Source organism: Medicago sativa, chromosome 1 (genome assembly GCF_051527215.1).
Source record: "Medicago sativa cultivar Bolivia chromosome 1, Bolivia_mono, whole genome shotgun sequence".
NCBI classification, from domain to species: domain Eukaryota; kingdom Viridiplantae; phylum Streptophyta; class Magnoliopsida; order Fabales; family Fabaceae; genus Medicago; species Medicago sativa.
The window spans coordinates 17,816,236-17,833,933 of NC_140749.1; the positions used below are offsets into that span (position 1 = coordinate 17,816,236).

Below are 17,698 nucleotides of genomic sequence, written 5' to 3' on the forward strand. Positions count from 1 at the left end.
TTTTATCTTAAATTATACAAATATAACTTAATATGATTCTATTTAATGTTATTTATCCTAATATACATTTTAATTCAATTCATGTAAGTTTTATTTTTAATACTTTTTATTCACATGAAACAAGTTCCAATAGATGATACTTTTCATAATTTTTTTATTATTTTTTTATCAAATCAAGATAACTAATTGCATATAAGTAAATTTTTGAAGTTAGATATTTTTTTATAATTGAAATCCAAGATAGTATTGTGATTAAATTAAAAAAAGTAATAATTTTATTTGTAGTGGTAGATTAAAACAGAGGTGTCCTCGTGAGCTTAGCTCAGTTGGTATGGACAATGCATAAAAAATATGCAAGGTCCGAGGTTCAAACCCCGGCCACCACAAAAAAAAGATTAAAACAGAGGTAAACATATCTGTTTAATATATTGAATGACTGATAAACCAAAGTTAATTTGAACTCTTATTAATTAGATAAATGACTGATAAACCAAAGTTAATTTGAACTCTTATTAATTAGATATATTTTTAAGAATATATTAATTATTCATAGTGTTTTTATATATTTTTTTTCTTCTGAGAATGGTAAAATAGTGGACAATATTACAAATATGCTTAAAATATAAAAACACTATGAATAATTAATATTTTACCATTCTCAGAAAAATGGGTATATCTTTATAAAATTTAACATTTTTGGTTCCAATAGATGATGATATGAGTAGATAGATTAATTATTATCATTAGTTAGAGAAGTTACTAGGACCACATATATATTAGAATATATATTTTTTGAATCATGTATATATATATCATTAAACTTACTTGGGTTGGTCTGATGATATTGACTTGAGACTTGAGAAAGCAGATTATTTTGGTTTTGACGTAAGCTCTGATGTCGTATGGATTGCAGACCTACCTAAAGACATGGTGCAGCTATAGCCACATCAACTCACCCTAGAATTTAAAAAAAAAATATATTCACATGGCTGCATATGGAAATATTTGAAATTCACACGGCTTTACATTCTTTGTACAAAGGCTTCATATTGTTGGGGAAGCTGGCTAGAAGACTTGTGTAGTTGAGTTGAATTACAAGTATCTGCATTTAACTAAAAAAAACAATTCTACATCATGAGGGAAATTACTAGGAAGCTGTTATAGAGAAAGTGAGTTTGAAAACTTCCTATAAACAGAGTCAAGACAGAGTACTATTGCTCAAGAATCAATACCATGAACACTTATTATGGTTTATTGTTTTTTATGGTTTACTTTGTTGTTAGAACAACTACAGCCATGGCCAATGATTGTCCAGATTTAAGATGTGGAAATCAAAATATCAAATTTCCTTTCCGAATCAAAAACCGTCAAGCACCCATGTGTGGCTATCCAGGTTTTGAGTTATTCTGTTCATCGAATAACGAAACAATGATTGAACTCCCTCGCTCGGTGAAACTCAATGTTAAGAACATTGACTATAGACACCAAACTATTGAACTATCCGATCCACAAAGTTGCCTTTACAAACATATCCAAGACCTCAATCTTTCAGAAACTCATTTCAACTACTTGAAACATGACTATAGTGATGTTGACGACTATCACTTTTTCAATTGTTCACTGTCGATTAGAGATAAGATGGACTCATATTTGGTTCCGTGTTTAAATACATCAACCTCTCAAATATACGTTATCCCCTCTTATGAACCAATCGACTACCTCCCTCTTTCGTTTTGCACCAAAATGTTTAATGTTACATTAAACAGCAATTCTCGTTCTATTCCAAACCAAAACTTTATTCGTTTGATGTGGTCTAAGCCTGATTGCAAACATTGTGAATCAAAAGGAAAAAGATGTGGCTGGAAGAATACTACCAGTACTACCAACATGGAAGTAGATTGCTTCGCCAAAAACCACAAAGGTAATTGTTATTCCGCTTCTTGAGTCTTGACAAAAATACGTAACACTGTATTTTATTATTCACCCTCTATTATATGGTTACCATATTCAAGAAACTATTGTTATGAGTGCTTCTAATATGGACCTATAAATTTTTAGCAGAATATTACATGTTTAATTTGCACCCTCTTTTTCTCTTGCAAAATTCACTATTTTACTAAAATTGATGAAGATTCATCTTTGGATTCTTCTTTTGGACTCTATTGAAAACACCCATATTCTAATATTATTTTTTACATTTTCAGATTTTTTAGCTAACTAGGAAGATGGACGAAGAAATTCTAAATATGTTCATCTGATTAAAAGAAACAAAATATTTGTTGACCAATAGATTATCTAACCATAGTTAACTTGGTCATGACTTAGAATTTTCAATTCTTGTAAATATTTCATCAATCTTTGATTGCATTTAAATTATTTCAGAACATTAACAAATATAAACTGAGTTTTGCAAGTTTGATTTTTGTAGGTTCATCAACGATGCTGGTCAACACAGGTCAGCTATACATTTTTTATTTTCTTTATTTTAATTATAGCATGTAAGAAAATCTTTTTTATTAAATTATTTTTCATAAATGCAGGGTCAATTTTAGGATCATTGTTTTTTATCTTGCTCACCGCTGCAGTCTATCATATTTACGACTCTTACATTCTGAAGAAAGCAAAACAAGCAATTATAGAGAAGTTTTTACAAGACTATAAAGCTCTTAAACCCACAAGATACTCTTATGTTGAAATTAAGAGGATCACAAATAATTTTGGAGACAAGTTAGGCGAAGGAGCCTATGGAACTGTTTATAAAGGAAGCATTTCAAAAGAATTCATTGTTGCTGTGAAGATACTAAATGTTTCTCAAGGAAATGGGAAAGACTTCCTTAATGAAGTTGGTACAATGGGTAGAATCCATCATGTTAATATTGTTAGATTGGTCGGTTTCTGTGCTGATGGATTTAAAAGAGCTCTTATTTATGAATTTTTACCGAATGGTTCACTGCAAAAGTTCATAAATTCACCAGAAAACAAGAAAAACTTCCTTGGTTGGAAAAAGTTGCATGAAATTGCTTTAGGTATAGCTAAAGGAATTGAGTATCTTCATCAAGGTTGTGATCAACGCATCCTTCATTTTGATATCAAACCACAAAACGTGTTACTTGACCATAACTTTATTCCAAAAATATCTGACTTCGGTCTTGCTAAATTATGTTCAAGGGACCAAAGCGTAGTGTCAATGACCGCAGCTAGAGGAACTTTAGGCTACATTGCTCCAGAAGTTTTCTCAAGGAACTTCGGAAATGTGTCTTACAAATCCGATGTTTATAGTTATGGAATGATGTTGCTTGAAACAATAGGTGGGAAGAAAATCACAGAGGATTTAGAGGAAAACACTAGTCATGTTTACTATCCGGAATGGATTTATAAACTTATAGATGATGAAGAGGAAATGAGAATTCATGTTGATGATGAAGAGGATGAAAAAATTGCAAGAAAAATGGCAATTGTGGGACTCTGGTGCATTCAGTGGCATGCTATGGATCGACCATCAATGCAAATGGTGGTTCAGATGTTGGAGGGAGATGTAGACAAAACTCCAATACCTCCCAATCCTTTTGCGTCTCAATCTAGACAAGCTAGGAGAAATGGCGGAGCTACAATTACTAGTCAACTAACTCAAGAGTTAGATGTAATTCAAGAGTTAGATTGACTTACAATTGTAAAATATGTGCATGAATCAGATTTTGTCTGATTTATAAATAGCTTTTGAACCATAATCAGCCTGCTTTCTCTCACTCCCACGCATATTGTGTATAACCGGACATTATATATAAAATATTTGAGCAACAATGTATATGTTGTTTGTATGGATTTCCTGCAGTTGCTGGTCATCACTAAAACAGTTGAGTACCAATGCAAATGAATAACAAATGTACTCATCAATCAGATACAGAAATACTGAGTGGATCATGCTACTAATGTAGATCCATAATCATCAATTTGCATGGCACATGCAATCTGGGCATGGGAAGGTATATATGGAGTCATTATGCCTTTTGAGCTCTGCAAATGGTGCTTGAGAATTTTCCATCTATAAAGTATTAAATTAGAGTTAAATTCTTCCTACAAATAATAAGATAAGATCTTCTTTCTTTTATAAAGAACGCCCTTAACAAGGGGAAAGTTCCTCCTCAGATGCTATATTTTTCTTAGTATGCAAGTTCGGAAACGCCGTTGTTTATTTTCTCAGTATTTTATTTTTCCCAGATGCCAAATAGATGGAGGTGTTCTTTGTAAAATCTATTCGCCAATGAAATTGAGGAATACATTAATTGAACTTTGATATAAAAAAAAAGAAAATAATAACAATATTTTTATTATAAATAAAGCTGCCAAAAACTTCAGAATCACTTTTCTCCATGATATCATGATCCGTGGCAGAATCGGAACTGAAATTTTCATCAGAAGCGTCGTGTTCATTCTTTGGGTATCACTCTGATAACATGTGAAGAATCATGGGATGAGAGGGTTATAAATCATACTCATAAGAGAGAGAAAGCGAGCATATGAATTATCATGAGGTAAAAGCTCAAAAGGAGTCATTTTGATTGATAAAAGATGGTGAATTATGATGAACAATATAGTTCTTCAAATAGAACTTAATTATACCAACTAATTGAGTGAAGAACACTTCTTATATTTAAATCAAGTTAGCTACAGTCTCACCATTCCTTCTCATTTGGTTTGTCAAGTTAATCAATCGACCAAAGTATTGACTCATTGATTCTCTATCAGTCATTGCAAGAAGTTTATACTGCCTCCTCAATTCTTGTAATATCACCTTCTTCAATTTGTCATCTCCAACATTATCTTCTCAAAGATGTTACCATTAATGCATTGATGCAAGAACAACGCTTTGCCATCTTTCTTCTGTAAGTCTTTACGCATAGTGACTGACTTGTGCCTTAACTATTGCAAGCATTGATGCACATTCCTTGAATTATAGACTATTTATACAACATGAGAATTAACAAACAGTTAAAACCAAATCGTAACTTGCAACTCAAGTTACCTAACAAACGGTTAGTAATTTAGCTAACAACCAAACTAACTTTGAATTATATCAACCAATGTAAAAAGCGATGCCTTATGCTTTAACATAGATGGAATACACATCACATTAAAAGCGTTGTCTAATACATATTTTTGGCGTAATTGGGTGTAGTTTCAATCTAGCTTCAAGATCGATGGAGAATTCGTAGATCAAGACAAATGAGTTTCTATATCTCGTTATACCATATATTATTGAACACATGAGTTTTCACGAAATTTCATAAGCATTCTTGATACATAATAATATGTCACAACCACGATACCCATAGATCCGATACCATAATATCTGTTACTATCCCTTGATAATCAACCAAAGAAAATACTCATTTATTCTATCTACAAACATTCACACACACACACACACACACACACACACACACACACACACACACACATTGTATTAATGCTTGGTACCTTGGGATCACTAACTGATGTAATTCAACCAAGAACCAAAAAGAGATTAGGCTGGTCCCTTGGGATCACTAACTGATGTACCATAAGAAGTCCATGAGTTGCTACTATTATCAACTCCAACATCCGCTACTGGTGGATCTTGTGGATAAAAGTAAGGCTTATTAGGAATTTGCAACACCCCATCTTCTTCTTCTTCAAGCATCTCCAAAACTTTATCCATTGAAGGACGATCCTCGGGTTTTGTTTGTATACACCACAAAGCCACGATCATCATTTTCTTTGCCAATTTCATTTCCTGATCTGTGTCATTTTCAATAGATACTTCCCTTCCATCATGTAATCGATCATAAATCCAGAAAGGGAAATAAATTTGGCTAGATTGATCGGCCAATGCATTCAAATTCTTCCTTCTACTTGCCATCTCCATTAACAACATCCCAAAGCTATAGACATCAGCTTTGTAAGATATTGTGCCAACATTTCTATAGAATAGTTCAGGGGCCATATATCCAATGGTTCCTCTTGCAGCCGTTAATGACACAATGCTATTACCTGTAGGACAAAGTCTAGCTAGTCCGAAATCAGAAACTTTTGGATTAAAATTCTCATCAAGAAGGATGTTGTGAGGCTTTATATCAAAGTGTAGAATTTTCATATTGCATCCATTATGCAAGTACTCAATGCCTCGAGCTACTCCAAGAGAAATAGCATGCAATTTTTTGCAACCCAAAGAATTACTCTCTTCAATATGAGAAAATATGTATTTTTCGAGTGATCCATTTGGCATGAATTCATATATAAGAGCACGTTTTGACCCCTCCACACAAAAACCAATGAGTTGTACCACATTAAGATGGTGAATCCTACCAATGGTAGCAATTTCATTGATAAAATCTTGACCGTCGGACTTGGCTTTGTCCAATAATTTTACTGCTACAAGACGACCACTTCGAAGTTGTCCTTTGAAAACTGACCCATAACCTCCACTTCCTAGTTTTGTCTTGAATTGTTTTGTTATCTTTTTTATGTCTTTGTAAGAGTACCTTACTGGCATGATGCTATTGTCGCGGCATAGAAAACTTTCAATGCCGTCGTACATTGATAAATGTTTCGGTCGAGTTTTGTAAATTAAAAATCCAATAAATGATGCTCCAAGAACAAGTATAACTGCGTCAAAAAGAATAAATATAACAATGATGAACAAACATAGCTATAGAGAAATGGAAATGAGAGAAAGAAAATGATTTTTTTAAAAAGGAAAATGGAATTATTATAAACTTCATTATTTATTAATTTGTCTAGAACATAAGGAAGTGAAAATTGAAAAAGATGATGCTATATATTTCTAATCAATATACTCCACTTCAATCTGGTAATATAACACTTCATTTGAACACCTTTTTTTTTGTTGATGAAATCATATTTTTTGTTGTTGTTGTTGTTCTATTCTATTCCCTTTCATTTATATTATTCTACTATTCCTTTTCATTTATATTATTGTATGACATAAACTAAATCTTCATGTTTATTAAATTATATAGTTTATACGATTCCCTTCTATTTCTGTAGGCCATTGTGCAATAGAACCAATACTCTCACACCTTTAACCAAATCCCTGCACTTTTGTAAATCATCTTCACACATTTAATGCGCAGTAGAACCGCATTAGTGAAAATTGTGTAGTCAGAAACATTTACCAGTTTATACTGCACCATGGGCTGTGGGAAAAAGGATAAAAAGGGTAAAAATTATTTGAAATGACGTGATCAGGAGAACGACATTTGACGAGCTATATATAGTGTTGAAACGGCAAGGGGTACATGATAAGGTACTCCGACGCTCAATTGGTTAAGTGAGCAAAGAATGGAGATTTTGGCTTTTTGTTACCACCAACACTCTGACGCTCAATACAAATTCTTTACGTCTGCTTGACAGATATTAAATTTATAGATTGCATTTTTGTTATTACTCCGAACAGTTTATTGGAATAGATCTACAAATGACAGTTGTGAATAAAAAAATGCTTTGGATACTTTGACTTTAAAGTAAACTGAGCAGAATTTGTATTCTTCTCCGATGAGAGTTGTTTTTGAGTTATTTGATGCATGCCGAGAAGATGATGTGTTTATTTTCAAGGTGAGGTAACGGGTGTAGTTGATGCTTTATTTGGCGTAGTTCTTGCTACAATTGTGAACACACATAACTTTGTAAAGTTGTGTCATTGTAGTAGTGATATATTTCAAGTAGACCAGACTCCTTAAAGGTGAGAATCGAGATCTTATTTCAATTGAGCTTAGGAGCATGAAAGGATGACCAGGTCGGACCTGCTTTGTTTTCTTTGGACACTGATTTTCCAAAAGATATCAACGTTGAAAGAGCCAGTATGGGTTCTCTACCCCAAGGCGTGAGTAAATATATTGCAAAAAAATTAGTCTTGGGCAAGTCAAACACAGTGTTGCCCCCCAAGTCATCATTCCGTAGTTTGGAGCGATCACTTTGTGTGATGTAAACAAGGGGATGACGTGTCGATATAAACGGGTAATTTTTACTAAATCATGCATTAAACATTCATTAGAATTGTTTATTTCAATTGATAGTATCACGTTTAGAGTTCTATTTTCCAAAATTTGTTGGGAGTTGTTTTTTTGAACGAATTGACAGTAGATGAATCTTTATTGGTTCTCTTCCCTAAGGTATGAAGTTCTCATCGTGAGTTGGAGTTCTTCCTAACATGCAAACAATGGTGAAGCAATTAGATGCTTCCTACTATGTGGAGTATCTTCAATCTTTCGAGAAGTACATTGTTGAATTTCTTTGAGTAGAGTAACCTAGCGCGAGTTTATCTCTGTTGTTTTGATTTTTTATATTTAGTACGGTGAAACTTATTGTTGCAAGTTCTCTTTTCTGAGGCGTAAACCTTCATCCGTTCTAGGGCTTTTATCTATTTTTTTTTTATTCTCAGTGGAGGAACTTGTTTTGTGTGAGTTCTCTATACCAAGGATGCGTAAATCATATCTTCTATGGGAATAAGGTTTTAACTATGTTATTGTTGGTGATCATTGTATAAACTAGTTAGTGCATGAGCTTAGAGGGAGATTTTGCTTGCAGGCTAGTGACTAAAATTGTTTGACGAGGTGAATCCAAGAGTGGATGAACATCAATCCGTGGTTGACTTTTCTTCATACCTTATGTAGGTTTTCGCCGTCGTTAGGAATTCTTTGGTGTTCATAGGTTCAACAATTTTGGTTGTTTCATGGAAGTCGGTTCCCTAGAAAAAAGCTATCTCCAGTAATTACAACTTCGTTTTACCATCTTCTTCTCACACATCGACAATCTCCTTGTTAAAAATTTCAATGTAGTCTCAAAGTAGCTTATTCTTCCATTAAAAATGGCCTCTAAGGTCACTACAAATTTTTTTTTTTTTTTTTTGTATTTGAGAGGTTGTGAAGTGAACAATGAACTCGCGACATAGCTTCTTCCATGAGTCAACAAATTATCTTTGTAGGATATTCTACCAGTCATTGCGCCTTTTCTTAGAGAGGTGACGAACAACCTATAGTCATCTCTTATCGAACATTCTTGTAGTCAAGGATATCATTGATGTTCTCATCTTGGTGCGCATTACCATCATACAAATTCAATGGATGTGGTTTATCCAACCATGTGGGGATGTGGCTGATTTGGGTCCTCTGGGTGAATGGTCCCTAGGGCCCTCTACCTACGTTCTCAGAGCTGTTTGACATAGAGTAACAATGCCTTTCTGGTTGATGAAATGGTCGGGAGGACATTCAAAGTCTTACCACCTCAGAGGGTCACAAGGACCTTGATCTCTCATGAATTTCATCTCTTTACATTCTTTGTGAATATGGATAAATAAAGTCATTCCTGCAGGATTAAGATATGATTGAGCGTTGTCTCTGGGTGGGCATGTTCAGTTTCACTATTTATCAGTGGCCCTCCACCTATTGAAGACATTGGTTTTGGTATTCAGTGATGCAGTTTTGATTGTTAAGAGCTTGGAAAATGTTGTTCAGTATATCATTTGTCCTCACAACATCTGGTGGTTTTGATACTACTTGTAGTAAATGTGGTTTTTCTGGTCGCGGAATCTCGGTTGGAGAAGGTGAAACGGCTAACGAGGTTGATGTAGAATTTTAGGGGGCTTGGCCCGACAATAGAAATTATTGGTATTATTTTTTGTTTTGTTTTGTAGTTTTGATATTCTGACAAGAAAGATGTGGAAAACTAATTTCCCACGAACGATGCCGCTGATATTAGGAGATCAGGAGGGCAACATACAAAGAGTTGTGTATGGTGTTGCAAACATAGGGATTTGTAATTGGAGAAAGTTGGTAATTGTTCTTTATGGAGAGTATGAGGTGTTAAGGATTCTATGCAACCTAAGATCCTATTTGTTGGAGTTTTAAGTTCCAAAAAGGGTGTATATAATATTAAGTCTCAACGCTGTGTTTTGAGACTTATTTTGATTTATGCACGTGTCAGTTCAGCTGAGGTAGAACATTTTTGGGCAGTCTAGAACACTATTGTTGAAAAGTGAGTCAATTCTCGGGTGCACAAGTGGGATAATTCTTGCACCTCACACATGTTTTTTTTATTAATAATTGGATTATCAAGTCTTATCATTGAATCAAATGTGATATGATGTAACTCGTTGATGCAAGAGTAGAAAATGAACTTTTATATGGTAAAAGACTAATTTACCTGTTCACATTAGACAAAACCCGAAAAGTGATATAGTGTAGAGTTTTGGTTAAAAAAAAAGGAGCGTGGTTAGTAACAACCAATAAAATCTGGTACTTACCTCATGGCATACACCGAAACATGGGTCTTAATTTTACAAAATTACATAGTATTGATATTTGTTCTGGACTGGGTTGAATCCTAATGCCAAGACTTGAGGACCTAATAAGGCGTTTGATCCAAGTATGAACAACCAATGAAATAATGTGGACACATATTATAGAAAAATGGACCCAAAGTTAATCTGGACCCTTTGATCACTAACACACGGTTATTCGAACAAAACGCCGTGTAAGACACAACCGCCTAACAATGCTTTTCTCACATGGCAACTCCAACTGTCTATATAAAGAGTATTCCATAGTAAAAAAAAAAAAAAGGTACACATTCTCGTCTTGTAAAACATCAAAGCTCCTAAAACTCTTACTGACTTTTCTGTTGGAGTGTCTTTGCAAGTACATCACTAGTCTCCAGTGGAGAACATACTCATTTTCTTGCATAACACCTAGTTTAACATCTTCAAGAATTGTAGAAAAATTATTAGGTTCTTTTGTTGGACTTATCTTCTTAAATCTTTTCACTTACATGATGGTCGTAATAGGTGCAAGACCCATCATATCCACAAAATCCCAAACGGTGGTGAGTTTGGCAATTGAGCGACCAAGTATCTTCCACAACTAGAAAACACACCAGCACAGTCTCTTCCACCTCTACGACACTCAAGGCCAAATAGTTCCCCAAATGATCAGCACCACAATGAAGGAACTTTTCAGAAATCCACTTAGATAAATCAGGCAACCATTTTAAAGATATGTATATGTTAATTTAGCAACAATTAAGGATGATCCACATACATGATCAACATCTACCCATAGGAAAATATTATCACATCCATATTCCGATGATCATTGCAACTCACCTAGAATCACGACTGCCAAACATTGGTGAGTTTTGCGATTGAGCGGCCAAGTATTTTGCATAACCATAAAAGACACCATTCCAGTCTCTTCCACCTCCACAACACTTAAGGCCAAATAGTTCCCCAAATGGTCATCACCTCAATGAAGGAACTTTGTCACAAATCCACTTAGATGAATCAAGCAACCACTTTAAAGATATGTATATGTTGATTCAACAACAATTAAAGATGATCAACATACATGATCAACATCTAGCCATATAGACATATCATCATATCCATATTCTGATGATCATTAAAACTCACGTAGAATCACAACTCTTAAACATTAGTGTGTTTTGTGATTAAGCGGCTAAGTATCTTCCACAACCAGAAAAGACACCAGCGCAGTCTCTTTCACCTCCACAACACACAAGGGAAAATAGTTCCCCAAATGGTCACCACCTCAATGAAGGAAGTTTGTCACAAATCCACTGAGATAAATCTAGCAACCATTTTGAAGACATGTATCGTTAATTCAACAACAATTAAAGATGATCGACATACATGATCAACATCTAGCCATGGGGAAGTATCAAATCCATATTCCGGTGATCATTGCAACTCGTCTAGAATCACGACTCCCAATATAACAACCTCTAAATCATGAAGATGTGCCTTATCCCCCTTCCCCTTCCACACACATACATAACCCACTTAAAGATGAAATATCATGTATTAAACCCTATTGTATTCACTTTATGAGAACATGTGCAGACATATAGATGATGTTTACTGACCTCTTTCAATTTACATGCGGCAGAAAGCTTAAAAATCAAGGAAACTCCTCTATTATTGATGGATATCTATGTCACCGCGTTTGATGCAAGGCTCGAGGAGACAATCTTGGGTGAAGATGACGATGAAGAAGAATAAAACTTATTGACCCATAACCTAAAGAAATCATGAATAGTCTTATCCCGAATGGAGACTTTGTTGCCATTCCTTTAGGTGAAGACCACCTTAAAGAAGTAAAGGTCGAAGCCAAAGTCCTTGAGCCAATAAGGAGATAGTTAGCTTCATCCTTGAGAGAAGACTGATTAGTATTATCGGACCACAATAGACATGGCCGGCATTGATCCAAGTGTTTCATGTCACCAAATTTCTATTGCCCCATATACGATTCGGGCTTAAATGTGTGGAAGAACATACCATATGATGATGAACAATATCTTAAGGGAATTACTTTTCCCACCCTCTGGCCTTCTCCCGCACCCTATAAAATTTTCAAAAATGCCCTTGTGCATTCCGGATTTTCAAATCCGGATTCATGTTTACTATTTCGGATTTTATAATCGGGACAGTTCTTATGTATAATCAGTCATCAAACTCTCTCACATTTCAGCAGTTTTGAGTTTTGCTTTTAAAAACAACAAAAAAACTAAGTAAAAATGCTAAAAACCTGTCAAATAAAATCATAAAAATATAAAAATAGCACCAAAAAATTCTAAAAATCAAATAAAACTAATGCAAATTTTTTTTTGGATTTTTCTGAGGATATGAAAAATCTTAAAAAATGAAAAATGGGTCTAAACGATGGAATTTTGGATTTTGAGGGGCAGAGTCCCGTAAGAAGTCCCTTCTAAGGGAGTCATGGTCCTTGAATTTTTTCTGATTTTCTGGGAAAGTTTTGGAGCAATCCGATCAAGTAGCCCGAAAACCCGATTTTTGACTAAGAACAGGTAACAATGACCTAAAAAACAGAAGGATGAGAGTTAGGAAGATTAATATTGTCTCTAAAATGACTATCCATGTTACAAACATGTTTAGAACTTGTGCTGATACAGTTCGGATTATATAATCCGAACTGTTTTACCTTGAAAAAGGGTGTTTAGGGGGTTTCCGGATTATGTAATACGGAAACATCATGTAACGCGCCTTATTTTTTGAAGTTTCCGGATTACAAAATCCGGGAAAATCCGTTACTCATTTTTTCACCCTTTAACAAAAGAAAACACCATTCCGGATTATAAAATCCGGAAACTCAAGGGTATTTTTGGAAAAAATAGGGCGCGCGAGAAAACCCATAGGGTGGGAAAAGTAATTCCCATATCTTAAAGGGTCAACTAAGGGACATGCTTTTTTCAAACAAGATTAGAGTACAACATTATCATATGATAATGGTAATCCACACAATACTTTGAGTAAGACACAACCACGTGTCTTACCCCACAAGTTAACTAACACCATCTATATAAAGAGCCATCTACTATAAAAAAAAAAGGTACACACTCTCATCCTGAAAAAACCACAAAACTCCTTAAGCTCTTATTGACTTTAGCATTGGAGTCTCTTTGCAAGTACATCACCCCGATCCGGTGGAGAACAAGTTCATTATGTTGCACTACTCCTACTCCGACCGTCATCACCGATCATAGACATATCAATATTATTGACTCACAAAATCATCTCATGTTAGTAAAAAAGACTCACTTTAATTTCTTGTACTAATTATTCTCCTAAATTTTTTTAGCATGTCTTGAATTAAGGGAATGTGAGGGCTTACATATGAAAGCCGAGGAAGGTAGGGGAAAAACCCAGTAGCCATCTGCAAGAACATAGAAAAAAGATGGTTAACAAACAAAAACTACCAATTTGTTTACACTGGATATATAATACTCACTCACTTGTTGAGTGAAATCTATGAACATCTCACTACTTTATGTAACACTAATTTCGAAATGGTAATAGAATTTTCACATAATATGAGAATGAATATTGTAAAAAGAGTATTAGATTGAAGCTTGCACATGCTGACACTCCCTCTAACATATGGATGTGGAAGACTAGTGGGAAATGTATAATGGTAAATAAGAGAAAAATTAAGGGTCTAAAATTAAAAAATATAATATTTAAATTGAACAATTCAATTGCATTACCCACTAGATAAAAGTTGCATTTCAGAAAAATAAAATAAAATAGCATTAAATTTAAAAATAAAAGGGTAAATGTTGTTTTTACTACTCTACAAGATACCCCTTTATCCATTTTAGTATCTAGTTTAGTAATTTTGGCGAAACATTCATCTAGTTGCGTATTTGATATTAAAGAAAATGAATAAATCATCAATTTAATCCTTAAAATATCTCAATTTCTTCAATCTAGTCCAAAAACTAAATAAATGTAACAAGTAATTTTAACATTTATAAAATGCATGTTCGACTGATTGAGCATGTATTTTTATATTTGGGAGTGGTAGCTAGGTTGTGTACCTGCTGCATTTGTCTGCTAGCATTAATTTAAGCACGTACAAATTTGTATTGTATCAATGTAGGTGAAATCACTTGGGATTTAATTGGGGTTTGTGTTCTCTTCATCCCCTTCTTAGAAGGTGTTGAGAAGGAGTCTTGTAATGCTGTTTTTAGTTGGCTTTAGTAAGCAAAAAAATTCAGATCAACCAAAGAGGGTAAAGTGGCTTCCGAAATATTTGGAGTTTTATCTTGCAGGGAGACATTTGTTTGAAAATCGGATGAGTTTGATGTAGCTTTGCTCACTACCAGTTCATGCTTCCTAGAGGGATGTGTGGCTTAAGTGTTGGTTGTGTCTGAATCAAGTGTAGTTGATTGATGGATGTCCGTCATATATCATGTTTTTAAGGTATTTTAGGAGTTGTTTTGTAATCTTTTTAGTAAGTTTTTGTATATTTTATTTGATTTTGTAAAATTTCATAGCACCCGATTTTTGGTCTTGAAAGTGTGATTCTAGTGAGGTTTACTCATTTAGAGCTGCATATTAGCTTCTTTCATGTGGGTTATCGGGTCGTGGGGATTTTCTTCCTGAAAAGACCAAAATCCTAGTGAAGGTGTGAAAGGTCTTTGGCTCCTTCAAAGTTATCACCTTTTATTGGATGCTTCTCCGATATAAGATTTCCACTCCCTTAAATCTCTTCAAATTGAAGTTGTTTTCATACATGACTTCCATATCATGTGTGTTTTTTTTGGTTTTACGGAGGAGTCAGCCACCCACTTGTTTGTTACTTCACTTTTGTCCTTCCGATGTGGTATTTCATCTTTAGGTGGTTAGGGATTTGGTGAGTTTGTGCACAATCAGTCAAGGGTTGGCAACTGGGTAGTAGTTTTTGTTTGGTTTGACTTTAGTTTGGAAGCCTATTGTATGGTGTGTCTGAAAGTCTCGTAATGAGCGGATCTTCTCTGGAAAGACAACCTCTATTGATCAGTTGGTAGACAGGGAGAAATTTTCGTATTGGAAGTAGTTTCTTGGTAAGAATCCATGTACCTACTATTAGTGTTGGTCTTGTGTTGGAGCCGACATCGTTGGGTGATGGGGGGTAGTGCAGGGATGGCCTTTCTTTGGTTGGTTGGGTGCTGGAGTTGGCCGTCCTCCTCGTTACGGCGTGTCTTTTTTGCTTTCTTTTACATGATTTCAGGTATGCTTAGGAAGCTAGTGAGCACTGGGGCATCCTTGACTTTAAGGAGTTACTTGTTTTTTTTTTTTTTTGGGCTATCTTTATTATTTTTTACCCCAAATATAATTTATTTGGAAACACGCACACAACTTAAAATAGGTACAATAAAAATCAATTTAATAATACGTATTTTTAGCATTATTAAATAAAATGCATTGTTATGTATGTTTGTCAAAATGGTCTTATTTAGGTGTGTAACCATAGAAGTATTTCCCACTTCTTGTACTATTATATCGTAGTATTACATGTACTTTTATCTCACTCTATTTTTTTTTTTTTTGTGATGGGATTTTTTATCTCTCTTATATATTTTAAGATACTAAAGATAGAAATTCTAATAAAGATAGAAATGTAACCATAGATGTGTCTTGTCAAAAAAAATGTTAGAAATTGTACAAATTTTTTTTTTAAAATTTTAAAAATTGCTTTATCTCGATAAATACTTACAATTTGTAGAATCTTTATCATGTGCCGTAGGGCACATGTCATCAGCATGACCCATAATATAAATATAAAAAAACTTAAACCGTAAAGTAAAGTGAGTGTTTGGGGGCAAACCTGGATCTATACATAAATGCTGGTTATATTGATTACTCTGCGCATAGAAACCTTCATTACAAAGACTATTGAGCCAAGAAAGTTCAAATCCATAAAACACCATTCGATGCATGTCTGTAGAAGAAATATTGTTTCCATCTTCAAGAGGCCATGATGTGAGATACATAGATTCCATATGACACCCGTCTCCAAGTCCTAAATCCCAAAGAGATTTTTGGTAACCACCAACATAGAAAGAATTCTCGTACTGTGAATACGAGCTACTATTCATACAGTTACCACCTTCATCAATATATTCCGACCGATTTTTACAGCTCACATATAACATAGATTTCGTCAATATATGATGAGTGTAGTTTTCGTATCCATTAAAAGCTAGGTAGGGTGAGGTGATGAAGTTAGAACTGAAATTATAGAGCCCTAAAGAATAATAAGGAGGGATGGAATTATTAGAAGCGAGATTGAAATCCAATAGTCGTATGGTGAAGTTGTTGTAATTAATTGATTGTACACAGTATTTTCCATGGTGTTCTTCATATTTATAGTACAAAATCAATTGGTTGTTGTCTTCACATAATAGGTTGTACCTCTTGTCACCACATTCTTCTGGACTGTCTTTTAGCCTAAAAGGAGGGCTAATGTTATGAACACCGCACCTTCTTGAACATGACTCTTGTTGTTCATCACCATGCACTTTGTTGTACGAGAATATCAGTATTAGTAACAGCACGACAAGGGTTAAGGAAGACATTTTTGGTTTTCCAAAGTGGAAAAAACTAGCAATTTAAATACGTGGGAATTAAAGCATTTATCATATAAATAAGAAATATATGTCACATTTTACATCAAGTTTAATGATCGCAATATCGTGGAAGCTTGCATTTGATAGGAGTAGACTATCATTCAAATAGGAGTAGATTCCTTAATTTTTTAGTAACTTTATAGGAAGTAGGCACCACCGCATACTATATAGTGGGATATCACCAAACCAGTATATGTGCACTTTGGTTTTGACGTAATTTCTTATGTCATAGGAAGAAGATTTAGATTAGATGGGAGATAAACACCCTCAATTATGGAATTACGAATTTTGATCAATTCAAATTATGTAGGGTTCTTTGTTGGATCATTAATCCAACATTGACATTAATAGTGTTTAGAAAAATACTATGTGTCCGTCTTTTCATTTTTTTTATTGTGATAATGTATATAAATTACAAATAATAGTTTTTATGACATTTTATTAAAATTGTTTTGATTTTGAACTTTCATATGTTAACAAATTACACTTATCTTTTTCAATGATACAAACAATATAACAAATATAATATAAATTCTTATTTTTTCGAACGACGCCAAGAAAGTAACATTCTTATAGTCAAATTTGTTTAAGAGTATAATTGAAAATGAAAAAGTTAGGTCAAAACTGTGTATTCTCTTTATATATAGTATAGATAAATATATGAATAAGGGTTAAATATATTTTTGGTCCCTATAAATATGTCAACTTTTCGTTT

The 17,698-nt window shown here is 34.0% G+C and overlaps 2 protein-coding genes across 3 annotated transcripts; one reads left to right on the forward strand and one right to left on the reverse strand.

Moving 5' to 3' along the window:
- Window positions 1-1,220: 1,220 nt before the first annotated feature.
- On the forward strand, window positions 1,221-3,801 carry LOC146953249 (rust resistance kinase Lr10-like). Its single transcript, XM_085708485.1, has 3 exons — window positions 1,221-1,921; window positions 2,429-2,455; window positions 2,541-3,801. Exons 1-3 carry the CDS (start codon window positions 1,234-1,236, stop codon window positions 3,659-3,661), a joined length of 1,836 nt encoding a protein of 611 aa, XP_085564611.1. The 5' UTR covers window positions 1,221-1,233; the 3' UTR covers window positions 3,662-3,801.
- A 721-nt stretch (window positions 3,802-4,522) lies between these two features.
- On the reverse strand, window positions 4,523-16,973 carry LOC146953250 (rust resistance kinase Lr10-like). 2 transcript variants are annotated; one of them, XM_085708484.1, is made up of 4 exons: window positions 16,182-16,973; window positions 13,704-13,745; window positions 5,479-6,645; window positions 4,523-4,958 (listed from the first exon to the last, which is right to left on the reverse strand). In XM_085708484.1, exons 1-3 carry the CDS (start codon window positions 16,930-16,932, stop codon window positions 5,525-5,527), a joined length of 1,914 nt encoding a protein of 637 aa, XP_085564610.1. In that variant the 5' UTR covers window positions 16,933-16,973; the 3' UTR covers window positions 4,523-4,958; window positions 5,479-5,524. The 2 variants fall into 2 exon arrangements, with proteins under 2 accessions (XP_085564610.1, XP_085564609.1); XM_085708483.1 differs by lacking the exon at window positions 4,523-4,958 and having other exon boundaries at window positions 5,211-6,645.
- Window positions 16,974-17,698: the final 725 nt, after the last annotated feature.